We start from the raw sequence: 13,476 nt of genomic DNA on the forward strand, positions 1-13,476 counted from the left end.
AAAAAGGACGTGGAGAAGCTTGAGAGAGTCCAGAGAAGAGCCACGCACATGATCGGGGTCAGGAAAACAGACCTTACGACGACAGGCTGAGAGCCATGGGGCTCTTTAGCTTGGAAAAGCGCAGGCTCAGGGGTGATCTGATGGCCACCTATAAGTTTATCAGGGGTGACCACCAGTACCTGGGGGAACGTTTGTTCACCAGAGCACCCCAAGGGATGACGAGGTTGAACGGTCATAAACTACTACAAGACCATTTCAGGCTGGACATAAGGAATAATTTCTTTACTGTCTGAGGCCCCAAGGTCTGGAACAGCCTGCCATCGGAGGTGGTTCAAGCACCTAAACTGAACACCTTCAAAAGTAAATTGGATGGTTATCTTGCTGGGATCCTATGAACCCATCTGACTTCCTGCCCTTTGGGCGGGGGGCTGGACTTGATGATCTTCCGAGGTCCCTTCCAGCCCTAAGGTCTATGAAATCCATTTTAACATTTCTTATCATACCTGAGTTACTGTGTTTTCAATAACTATTATAAAGTTTCAGCATTCTTCATACAGCTCCTTTTTGTTATAATTAGTAGGAAGCAGGAAGGACTATGCAGAGCACGAAATCAAGTGCTAGTGATAGTTCTCCTTAGAAATAGCTATAAAAAAATGGCACTCTTTTAGCCATGGCATTTATGTGCATTGTGTTATTTCTATTTGTCTTAAGGGTTAAAAACAAATTACCAAGTTTTTACATATACACACCCCAAGTATAATATGCACCTCCTTTTTGGAAAGGCAGAATGAAGAAAAAATACTTTTTCCAGAGTTAGGGCGCCTAGAGCAGGAACAGACCCTAATCTTCAACTGACTCCACCTCCCTTTTGTTCATAACTAAAGCAAACTCCCTAACTGCTACCGAAGCCTCGTCTTCATGGCTGGATCTATGATTCAGAAAAGAGCTGCAGAGTTTGCACTAAAGAAGCTGTAAAATAGAGAGACCAGGAGCAGGTAGCATACAGCAAAATTTCACTAAGAAAGGTTAGGTTGATTACTGGAATTTCAAGACCATTAAAAAGGAGATACAGTCTTTAACACCTCTGGAGTAAAGAACAATGAGTCATTAAGTCAATTGATTACTTTTGCTACCTAAACTAATCCCACAGCTTCTGTACTATGGAGTAAGAATCAAAGCAGGGTGATTTCATCCCCAGGCAGAAAGATAGGTATCCTAAGTTTGGGGAGCTGAGTTGAGGAAAAAGGTGTGTGTTGTATGAGAGAAAATACAACAACTGCTTTTTATTTTTAATAACTCTATGTCCTTACCATAGCTATGGGGAAAATAAAATTAATCCAAGTCTTCCTAGATGATCAACGGAATTGGCATCCAAGCAGTTACATCTTTATGATGTCCCAAAGACAATAGTTTTGTGAAAGGAACAGTAAAGGCCTAATTTGTTCCTCATCTGATGCAGAAAGAGAAGGAACTCGCTTGATTTTCGTCTTACAGGCTTTGATTTTCAGCTTGCAGGCTGAGTTTGCTGCACTGATCATTTGTTTTGTTTTGGTTTTTTTTTAATTTCATGTGCAAACAACTCAATAGATACATTCAGTTTGAAAATTAAATAGTTGACAAATACAGCACTGTGTAGCAGTGCTTTTTTGAGAGAGTTTTCAAAGAAGTACTTGGTAGATCCTAAAAAATATTTAAATGTTGTAAGTCTGACTATTGTCACATTGAACGTGGTCATGGAGTAGAATCTAGAATCCTGTGTTTGGAGAGTAGGCACCATATATGTTGCACAGGAGGAGTTCGATTCATCAGAATGAGATCTCCAGAAATCAGCACATTGAGCAGGGGCTTCTGGAGTCAGCCAGTAGGTGATCTGAGGACAGGGCTTGGCCTGATATCTTGCCATTTTCTCAAGCTTAGACATTTTACTCAGTATGCTGGGTCACAGCTTTGTTCACTTAGGTTTTTCAGCCTAAATTCCTCTCTTCAAGGTAGATGCCCACAATCTTTCTTTCAAAAACTTATCAGCTGTCACTCATTTCTTTTAAAACACAGCCAGTGGGGGAAGAGATGGTAGTAGTACTCTCCTTTATACAGTAGCCTAGTGTTTATAACAGTTTTCTAAGGTGGTAGAAACTTGGTGTCAGTTCCCCCCAACATATTTTCTACCTCCTGGGAGTACTGTAACGAACAAGCTAGAACGGTGATTCTCAACCAAGGTGCCAGGGCATCCTGGGGTGCCTTGAGAACCTTTCTAGGGTGCCACAGCATGCCCTGCTGTTAAGTGTACAAACGTGATTCACAAGATAAACCAAGAGACTTGAAATAGAAATCCATGGTTGTGTTTTTTTCTGAGTTCTTTGCAACAGAAAAACTGCTCTATTATTTTTCTGTAGTCAAAATAGGAGTGAAAACTAAGAGCTGGCAGGCACCCCTAGGAAACATGACTTCCAAGGAAAAACTGGAAGAACTGTGATTTAGCCTAGAGAAGAAAAGAGCAAGTGGAATATGATGGCAGTCTTTGGATATCTTGAAGTGTGGTTATAAAGAGGAGGAGGATAGATTTTGTGGCTTCAGTGGGACAGGACAAGACAGAATTACAGAAAAATAAATTTACATTGAATATTAGGGAGAACTGTCTTTCTACAAGGGTGGTTTATGAAAGGTTGTAAGAGCTTCATCTTTGGATGTTTATAAGAGCATATTAGACAAATGCTTGACTGGGATGGTTTAGTCAGGATGATGCTTTCTTGAGCAGAATATTGGACTGGTGACCCCTTGGGGCCTTTTACAACCCTATGTTGTCTATGAGTATATGCTTAATTAGGCAAATTAACAAGGTCTTTGAACCTTCACCCAAAATCTCAAGCAAAGTTGTTAGGAAATTTGTGGTGAATTCTGATTGTGGCCTGTAGTCCCAATGTACTGAACAGATAAGAGAAGCAGTTATACTTTGGCTTTCCTTATAGAGGTCTAAGATGTAGCCCAGCACTAAGAATAATCTGCAATTTTCCTGTTGCATAAGACTGGACATCTACAAACTGTCAGTAACTTCTAGTATACTATTGGTGATGTTTTTATTGCTTGTGAAAGGTTTGAATGATGGTACTAAAATCCTATATATAGCCTAGTCAGTAGCTACCTTAACTATACTGATGTACTTTTCACTGAACTGAGAAGGGAGTCAGGTCAACCAGAAATCATAGCGTCATTATGAAATTTCATAGTAAAATTCTCTGAGATGACTGATATATACTGAATGACCACAGTGGTCCTTTCTGGCTTCAAGTATATAACTTTGATGTAAACAGAAAAAAAAAGGTAACTGATCAGAACCCTCCAGTGTCCTGGCACAATTTATAATAAAAAACATTGACAAATTTATTCTGTTTTGTAAAGGATGGGTATTGAGAAGTGGATTTACAAGCTCTGTTTTAAGAGTGTGTGTTTAAATCTAAACTTGTAAAAACATTCTCAGTGTTGAAAGTGAAAAATTAAGACAAATTAATTTTTATGGAGCTTTTCGTTTGAACACAATTTAGAAACAAATATGTATAAGATGCTAAAACAATAACAGAAAGTTAAATTATGAAACAAATGCATTCCCTCATGAAAACTGCAAATAGCAGGTAACAGCAAGCTCTAGTTCAATAAAAGGGATTCTTCCCAATATACACTAAATAACGCTTGGGCCTTCTCTCTGGCAACAAGCCATAACGTCTCTCTGGCAACAGGTCGTACACAAATTATTAAAAAGGAAAATATGTTTTTCTCTAACAGGTGATAAGGGAAAAAAAAATATTATATCAATTGTTCACCTAAAATAAACTATTAATTAAATAAGATGGAACAGTAAGCATTATAAAGCTGAAGGTATATTAATCTAATTTCTTTCCAAGCTCTGAAAATTCTCAAAGCCAAATTGCATCACCAAAATAACTGACAGGTTATCAGAAATAGTGAAGATTCCAGGAGCATTTTAAACTGAAAGCATATAAGCAAGAACCATATCTTGTAAAATCTCATGTTTTGTATAAGTCCAGTTATTGAAAGCATTACTTGATGATTCTCTTTATGATTTTTCGTTTAGATCCTACCCAAAATTTTTAATTAGTTGATTGTCTCGGGGAAATAACTTTTATGGATAAATGGCTATTTTTATCAGGCAGTAGTACTGAAGCATCAACAACCTTCTTTTCAATTGCCTATTGATCATGGAGCATTTTCTTTATTTTTCCTGCCTGGCAGGTTTCTGATACTTTTCTTCCTGCATCATACTGTCCTGACTGCTTTTTTTTCCTTTCCATCTTGTAATTCCTAAAACAAAAAAATATATTTTTGTTCCTACATGGGGGAAGCATAATAAGGAAAGTACCTGCAAGAATTATTCTACTAAATGTCTTTCCCTGGAGATCTCATAGTACTCATCGTTTAAAGCAGGTTCTCTGACACCTGTAATTCAGAAGTGATAAGATACGTTTCCATAAAATCAATTAGATTTGTGACTTTCTTAGCAGGCAGGTTTCTTAACATTTCATTGTATTCAATAACAACATAATAGCACTTAAAGTAGTGTTTTTATCTTCAAAACACTGTAGAAACATTCATCATGTAATTGTTTTCCTAAAAATTGTAGCATTCTTTGAGGGGGGAGGGGGGTTATTCCTGATACTTGTGTGGATATAAGCTCTGGGTATAAAATCAGATCTTCATGGTACAAGAATCTTGTACAGTTTTAACTTCTGACAAAGTAGGCTGTTGCTTATGAAAGTTTACATGTGCTTGACACTTAGTCTCTAAGGTGCCACTCTGCCCTATCTTCTGCCTGGTAGATGGCAGGGGTGCTCACCTGCCAGCCTGTGGGCCAAATGCTGTCTGTGGAGCCTTGGAATCTGGCCTGTGGGGCTTCCCACAGCTTGGGAAATTTGGTGGCGGGAAGCAGTGGTGGTGAATATTGCCACCCCTCACTGCTGCTAAAATCCCAAGCTATGGGTTGGGGTGAGCCATGCCCCCTTATCCCCCTTTCCTGTATGTGGTCAGATTACGGCTGGAAAGCATCCTTGTCTCCCCACATGGCTGGACCACTCCCCCTGTGCAGCTGATTAGGGGCTAGTCTATGCCCCCTTCTCTTCCCCACCGCAGGGCTCTGGACCATGTTCCCTTACCTCTGCCCAGCCAGGTTAGAGCTGTAGGGTTGGGGTCTAGATTTGTGTAAACACAACTTATTCAGTTCACGTGTTTTATCTAATGTACATTCCTTATTAATTTGGTAAGTAGAGTTCAACATTTGTCCTTGGTTTAAAAGCAGTTAAATTCTTTAAAAAATCTTTTATTCAATTTAGTACCATGACATTGCATGACTTATAATTTTAAAGTTATAGTTATGATCTCCTTACATGATTGTTTTTCTGTCACAATTCCATATAGCTAGTTTTTAAGGATTTCATGTCTTTAACAAATTGAAAACGATATTCCTTTATTAAAACACTGGAAATCAAAAGCTAGGACTGTATTTTAGAATAATTTTAGAATAGTTGAAATCCTGTTTTCGTGACTACAATTTGACAGAAGGCTTGTAATTAAATTGATTTATTCCAAACCTGAAAATATGCACAAGTTGAGTGGCAAATGGTATCCTAATTCCTAAATACTTTATTTAATCTATTTCTTGCAATGGAATAGACATTATAAATGAATAAACACAAAGGATCTTTAAAAAATCTTGTAAAGAGATAGTAACATCTAAAAATATTGGCCAAGTATAACATGTAAGCTAAAGTATGCAAAAGGGTTTTTTTTTGTTTAGTACACACATACCATTTTAGGCATACATTGTTGTTTATTTTATTAGGATAAAATGATTAAAAAGAAATGAATGACGCTGTCATGGCTAGTACCTACAGGGAGGTCCACTGAAATTCATCTGCCTAATCCCTTTATCAGTGTTAGGACAAATTACTAAAATATCTAGTCTTGTGAAGGCTTTAACCTACTGATGGTTTGTTTTTTATTGGCTAGCACCCAGATTCAGATGTCAAAGATTAGCCTAAAAACTGGCTTCTAATTGAAGCGGATAAACTAACAACAGTAAAGCTTTTACAATTCACAATGCTGTAATCTATTAGGTAGGATTGAATGAGACACATCAGAATACTACAATAAAACCTTTGATAAAGTATCCCAAGAGCTAAGGTATATGGGCAGGGCATTAGGTTTCATGTCTTGGGAACACCTTATACAACTTTAGAAGATGCATGCCAATCTTTTGTCTTGTTTAGAAGAGGTATTCATGGGGTGGGTATCCCATCAGGAAACTGAGTGGGCCACAGGCAGAGAGAGATTGTTTTTCATGGAAGTCCATTGTGCTCATGAAAGGCCCTTTGATACTGAAGAGATATTTGTTTCAGCGCACTTCATTTTGAATTCACTCATGCTCAATTTTCATGAAAAGACCTTTACTTCACCTTTTATATAAACTGTTTTATAGGCCACCCGCAGATGGTTAATTTTAAAGAGACTTTTAATTTTGAACTGGTTTTAGTCAGTTTTGTTTTTGAGTATGATACAGCTGTAAAACTTGGCATCTTCATTTAATAGACTATGTGCATTCTGAGCTGATCTCGTTCCTTCAGTGTGTAACATATATTCTTGCAGTCCTTAATACAAAGTTGCTGACAATTAGTTACGGAAAAGTGAACTGTTGTAGAAGAACAGAGTTGAAAATTTTGATTTTTCTAAAGTGACATGATGAGAGGTATTCAGAGAGATATTTTGTCTAATATGTCTTTATTTTTGTTTTTACCTCCAAGATCTGACTGTAGTTCAGAAATTAATGTAGTCACAATTGTCTTTTGCATTTCATGTTTATTCAACCAGACGCTTTTACTTATTACAAGTCTTTTGAGGGAAAAGTAGAATAAGCCTGAAGTGTTAAGCTTTGGGAGCATATATCGTCTGGTGTTACAAATCTTTTTGAGCAAAGACATTGCTAACCTTTCCCTTCCCACCCATTCTATTTTTTTAAGGAAACAAGCAACAGCAAAGCATTTGTTACTGTTTATCTGTCAACTTGTTCTAATTATGCCTATTAATTTAGCTATAGCTAGTTCCAGTGCTAAACAAATGATATAACTGCTGTTGATCAGAATAGAGAAATAAATAATAAAGCCTTTTCATGTTTACCATGTAAGAAATGAAAAGGAGAAAAACAAGCAGTACTTCTTATAAGAAATCCAATAGAAAGGAAAATACATATTTCTTCTAGGTTCTAAAAGCCTAAATTTTAATTTGCTCTCAATATAATATTCTTTAACTGCAGTTGCTGGACTTTTACATAAAACAATAAATAAATGCAGTTAAAGATATTCCAAACTGACATCTTCTGTACAGTATTAATCACTTCTGTTTTTGATAAAACTAGATTCTACTTAATTGCTTTAAATAGTTAAACTAATGTTATCATCTTTAACTGAAACTATATTAAATATTGTCTTTAGAGACAAAGAAAATCCTTTGCACAAGGATATGTAATGTAAGGTAAAAGTATTTGCAATATAAAGATGGGTTTATTTCTAGGAAATTTCCCTTCCTATATCTAGAGACATTTATAGGAAATTTTATAGGAGAACAGCATCTTTGTTATCTTAAGAGTTCAACTATTTCTGCTGCTTTCTCTCAGCCCGATGTCACTTCTACAGCAAGCATGTGTGATGTCACAAACGGGATTGTTATTTTAAATGAAGAATAAGGAGCAGGAGCAGGAGCAGATCAGCTCCTAAGGAACAAAGATTTTGTTTTCATTCAAATGTTCTAGTGATAAAAAAGAAAAGATTTGCTGTTTCAGCACAACTGGCTCTAAACATTCTTTTCAACGTTTTCTGTAGGGTGTTAGTGGGTCTGTAAGAAGCTGTTAGTATATGTGATATGTTATAAAACAATTGCTGATTGCTGCAGAAGCAGAATGTCACATTCATCTTCAAATGCTTATGTTCAGTGATGCCTTCCTGTTTAAGAACTCTCATTGGATAATATAGGTTTATTTGAGGAGCCAAGATAAGGATTGCTCTGAGCATGGCTAGTAGATGTTAGCCATAAGAAAATTTACTGCGGATGTTGTCCCACTACATTTGAACATTTAGTCCTGTAGGTTCAGCTCTCATACCAAGTGAACTTTAAGTTTCTGTCAGACACAAGCTAACATACAGTGTTAAATAAATATAATGTAAAAAAGATGTAATGGCCATGTTCAGATGTGCATTACTCTCAAATTTGTGTCGCTACTTTGTGTCGCAGCACACACCCCTGCACGTGAACTTTGTGGGACACTGTGTCCCACTTTGGGCAAACTGCCATTGCACATCTCCTCTTGGCTTCTGGTGTGCTACAGCAGTTGGGGCACAAATGCAGTGGAGATACTCTGGCCAGCAGCCAGAGTATCTCCCTGGAGGACCAAGCCTCTATGTGTTCCAGTGCGCGCTACTGTAGTGTGTGCCATGCCACTGCTTTTTCTGGGGGGTGTTTTAGCTGTCGGGAAATCCTGATAGCAAATTTTGCCCCTGCGCTGCAAACTTGCAGTACAGGGCATGCTTTAACATTCCATGCATGCAGTTTGTGGCACCACAAAGAGGTTTGTGGCACCACAAAACATATATACCTACATGTGGGGATGCAGTCAATATATATACAAATACTATAATCTTTAAGAAGTGAAAAAATATTTGATTATTTATACCTTTTTTTTTTTTTCTTTTTTTAGCATGGATCAGTGTCTTAAAGATCTCCAGTCAGAAGTAAATGAAATGTGTACTGATGAGCTATTGCAAAATACAACTGGCTGCCTTCAGTGGCTAAATAATGTCAGTTCTCTCAAACCTTCTTCTACACCTAATGGAGAGTTGATTGAGTTCCTTAAGACCCTGGTAAAAAAAAAAACACAACTGAAGTTTTGATATGCTTGTTAAAAATTGTTCTTTTTCTAAAAAAATCTCTTTTCTCTGCTATTAGTTATTAGTTATTTCATTAAGGTTTCACCAGAGTCCTTTCCTTTTTCATGTCCATGTGACCAGATATTTAGTAGAATTCAAAGATTCATGAAATCTGGCAGGACTGTGCCACGAGCACTTTTGCTATTTATCGCCTTGAAGCTGCAACCTCTGGGTAGTCAACTGTGTACCTAAGTGTCTATGCCACCCCAGTTCCTATTCACCAGACTATATTTTCTGGAATTCTTAAGAAATTCAAAGTTTAATACTCTTTCATTTCATCTGTTATAGATGGTGGTGGTCTTTTGGCAACACATTGATTGAGTCTGGACTGGGCAAATTTGTGGCAGTGGAGGGAGGATATCACACTTGTGCCACCTCAAATTGAACATCACTGATAGACCTGCTTGTGACAAGTTATAGAACATCTCAGATGAATGATTAGTGGAGGTTTAAGTGAACATTAGACAATGACAGACTTTCCAAAATCTGTTTAAATAAACATAAACAGTAATTAAACCACCAGTTCCAGTAATTAAACCACCCTCAAAAAATTCTTAAAATGTAATTTAAATCTCCTTTGTTTCAGTTAAACCACTGTTTGCTCTGTCTCCTGGGGAAAAAAAATTGCCATCCTAGTTATGAGAGGCAAGGTTTTTAATATCTTTTACTGGACCACCATATAGTTGGAAGATAAGTTTGACAAACTTTTAGGCACAAAGCACCTTTCTTACAGACCTGCAGCTTTCCCTCTAGTAAAAATGGCAACTATGGCTGGTCAGGAAACCAAATTTCACATCCATGCAAAATGTGAGAGTTTGGAGAAAAAAATGTGTAGAACTGAGCTGAATAGCCAAACTTCAAGAACTTCATGGAAATGGAATTCTAGATCTTTTAGGAAATACTCGTAATGTTTTGGTATTTCTGAAACAAAATATACTTCCTAGGCTCCTTCATTTCCAAGTAGCCTTAAAATACGTCACCCAACATAATACCGAAAGAACAACTGTGAGCACACTTGCATATCACAATCTACAGCATTGTGTCATAAAAGCCCTCAGAATCCTGCCAGCCCCAGCCAGGTGAGCTTCTGGAGAGCTGTCCCAGCTCCTCAACAAACAATCCACCACATTAACTGTACAGGTAGGACTAGAAGTAGAGTTAGGATTATATGTATTTTGTTACTGATTATGTTTCTTTTGCCTACAGTGGCTAATAATTTACTCCACAGATAGTTTAATTGTCTTAAATGGGAACCATATTTGATGTAGATATTAGTCAATCTGAGTGAAATTATTAGTCTGACCTTTAGTGTCCATAGCTAATACTTTCATACATTTACTGTTATTACTCAGTTGATTTAATCATGATCTTTTATTTAAAATCGTTTCAATAATGAGCTTTGTTCATTATTTTACCCATTGTTTATATATGTTGTTTTGTAAAGTTATCTTTTAAAATACCAGAACTTTACATTTATTTCCAGAGTAATGCAAAGTGTCAGTATACTGTTGACATAGGCATAGGTGACATGTGCCTTCTGAGGCTGGGCGGGCATGGGGACCATCCACAAGGTGGCTACGTGGGTGTTGGCAGCGAGAGCGGGCTGAGTGGGGACCATCTGCAGGTGCAGGGGAGTCTCCCGTGCCCAGACGCCGAGCCCAGAAGTGCCAGCTGCACTTCTCCGGGGGGGAAGGGGGGCACCAGCACTCTGCCTGCCCCCTGCCCATTGCCTAAGCTGCAAGCAACCCCATGCATCCACTACACATCACCTATGGATATAGGCATGTCACTATCCACTGGCCTTAATACTTTCCTTCAAGTTATCCCTCAGGGAAATATTAAAAGATTCCTCATTAAGCCTGGTCACCTTCTTTGATGTGGCATATCAGTCATTCTACAAAAATCATGCCAATTGAATTGTTTTGTTTTCATTTTGATGTGTATTATTTTAAGTTTTGACTATAAATTAAATTTTAAATAAAGTTCTTTCAACCAGAAAACTGAATATTTTCCATGTAGATAATGTCAAAAAGGAATATTTCAATTTTGAAACTTTTCATTTTTTAAAATGAGAAATTAGTCAAAACCAGTGACCCAGTCCACCAAAGAGTTTTGACACATCAGATTTATGATGGGGAAGAAAAACATGTTGAATAATTTTCAACTTACACTATTCTCGTGGCAGTTGGACAGACCATACCTAAGGTTTAGCTCCAACTGGTTGTTGTGCAGTGATGAAGTAACACTTCAATTTCAATTCTATTCTATCCAGGAGACCACACACAACAACACCAGACTATGCTTGAAGAAGTGTTTGTGCCCAAAAGCTTGCAAAGATCAATATTTCCAACTATTTAGTTGGTCTAATAAAAGCTAGCACATCTACCCAAAGAACCTTGTTTTCCTATGTCCTTAGACCAAACCTGCTACAACCAACAACCCTTATATGTCCTTTAGTATCTTAAACAGGCATTGACTAGAGTTGGCATTGGAGAATAGTGCCATGGTCTGTCTTCTATGCTGTGCAAAGCTCCAGGGTTGCTGTTTTTCTGAAGGCATTCCCCCTCAGCTGGAACTGACCCTCCAGCTGGAATCATCCCATCCTCAGGCATTTGTCTGAAAACTTGTCTAAGATCTCTCCCTACTATACAGTTGTTCCAGTAAAAGATATCATGAAGGTGTCCTTGCCCCGTTTAACTTTCCCATTTTTTATTACTTTAACCAAAAAACCCCAAATAATGTAATTTTAATGAATTAATTACACATTTAATCAATTTATTTAAAATTTCTAAAAATATTTAATTAGAAAACATTTGACCAAATGTCAGTTTTTATCCATTTTTCTTTTCTTTGAAATTTCAATCAATTTAATTTTATTCTGTTGAAATTTTTTGTTTGGTTGAAAAAGTACTTTTCATGAATCAAATAGTTCACAGTCACAATCATATGAATATTCTTATGTACTTTCAGATTTGATTGTTGCAGATTTGATTATGTACATTGTTGTTGCAATCTCTTATGTATTGTCTGGTGTGTAGTTTCTGCATACATATTATATCATCAGTTGTTGTATTTCTTTGTGCTATTCTATGTCCTTACAATGTGTACAATCTGAAAAAGCATAGAAGGAAAGCTATAGAATATTCTTCATTTTTAATTTGGTTATTGCAAGCCCTTGTATGCCAGTGCAGGTAATACACTGTTACATAGTTTGCCATGATGATTAAACTGTGTTCAGTTTCTGAAAATTTCCTTGTGTATTTTTAGAGATATTTATGTTTGTTACTGTGCAGGGAATCTTCAAGTAAGCAAAGTCATCTAGAGTTTGATATCAGAAAAATAGTATTTTCCTGTCTCTGTTCACTGGTAGGTTCATGTATACTCAATATGTGCACTGGCATTCAGGAACTTAAGAGAATTAAAGGAGGACATAAATAATCACTTTGTATTTAGCAATTAATATTTTTTATCTTGTTAAAAAAAATTAATTTTATCAAGTTGGGTTGCATATAACGTTTCTAAAATTGCATCTTATTTTTATTAGCAAAGTTTGCTGAAGAATGAACAAAATCAAGAAGAAATGGTAGTTCACTTTCTTCTAGATCTCTCCAGTCAGTGTGGTGTATCATTTCCATGTACTCCAAGCGGGACATCTTTTGATTTTACACCCAGAGCTTCCCTTCATGCCATTGAGGATGATTCATCTATGGATGTTCAGTCTCTTTGGGATGATGTTAGACTACACCTTCGACGTTTCTTGGTGAGCAGACTGCAGAGTCATTATGAAACAAACACTAGTACTTCACAACAGCAAATCCAGTTTAAAACTCAATGCGTACAACAACTTTTGTTTTTTTATCCTGAAACAGAAGTTTTAAGCAAATACCAAAAGATGCAGAATAAACTTGTTAATGAACTTCTACAGAATAGTGTTCTAGCTAGGTGTGATGAAACCGATCTTGATAAGGTGGCTTGTGGTTACCAAAGTTCAATACCTATACTGTTCACAATGGTAAAGGAAGATTTGTGTATGCTAAGTGGAATGATGGATCCATCCTCAACATTGAAGTTTATTAATGAAACTTATTTGGATACCATCACAGAAGAAATTAAAATTCTTCTTGACAGACTTTATGAACTGCAGTTCAAAGCAGACACTCTACATGTAGTTAATACCGGCAAGAGCTCAAAGAAACATAGAGGAGCAGTCCATGCTTTGGGTTAGTAGCATTTTTTTATGTTCTTTTTAGTTATTTTTGTTTAATATCTTAATTATGCTTCCTTGCTTTTTCTTTTAACTGATTTGTTTCACATTAAGACTGAGAAGCATGAAATGTTAAATTTATAGTTTGATGTTTTAATAATATTCATGTAATGAATTACTGAAGATAGCAGAATTGTGACCCTTACATATATCAGTTAGGACAAGTTATGTTACAGCTGCAGTATATGACACAAAAACTGAGGTACATTTCCATGGAATAATATTTTCCTA

The 13,476-nt window shown here is 36.7% G+C and overlaps 1 protein-coding gene across 4 annotated transcripts in view; it reads left to right on the plus strand.

Annotated features, from left to right (window-relative positions):
* The window catches only part of KIAA0825 (KIAA0825 ortholog), a 446,673-nt gene that overhangs the window by 63,902 nt on the left and 369,295 nt on the right, over nucleotides 1-13,476 (plus strand). For all 4 annotated transcript variants that reach the window (XM_019516881.1, XM_019516884.1, XM_019516882.1 and 1 more), the window contains exons 4-5: nucleotides 8,753-8,915; nucleotides 12,526-13,201. In XM_019516881.1, the coding sequence (XP_019372426.1) occupies nucleotides 8,753-8,915; nucleotides 12,526-13,201 (839 nt within the window). The remainder of the gene's footprint in view (nucleotides 1-8,752; nucleotides 8,916-12,525; nucleotides 13,202-13,476) is intronic.

Source organism: Gavialis gangeticus, unplaced genomic scaffold (genome assembly GCF_001723915.1).
Source record: "Gavialis gangeticus isolate Ggan-Ray unplaced genomic scaffold, GavGan_comp1, whole genome shotgun sequence".
In the NCBI taxonomy this organism is placed as follows: Eukaryota; Metazoa; Chordata; order Crocodylia; family Gavialidae; genus Gavialis; species Gavialis gangeticus.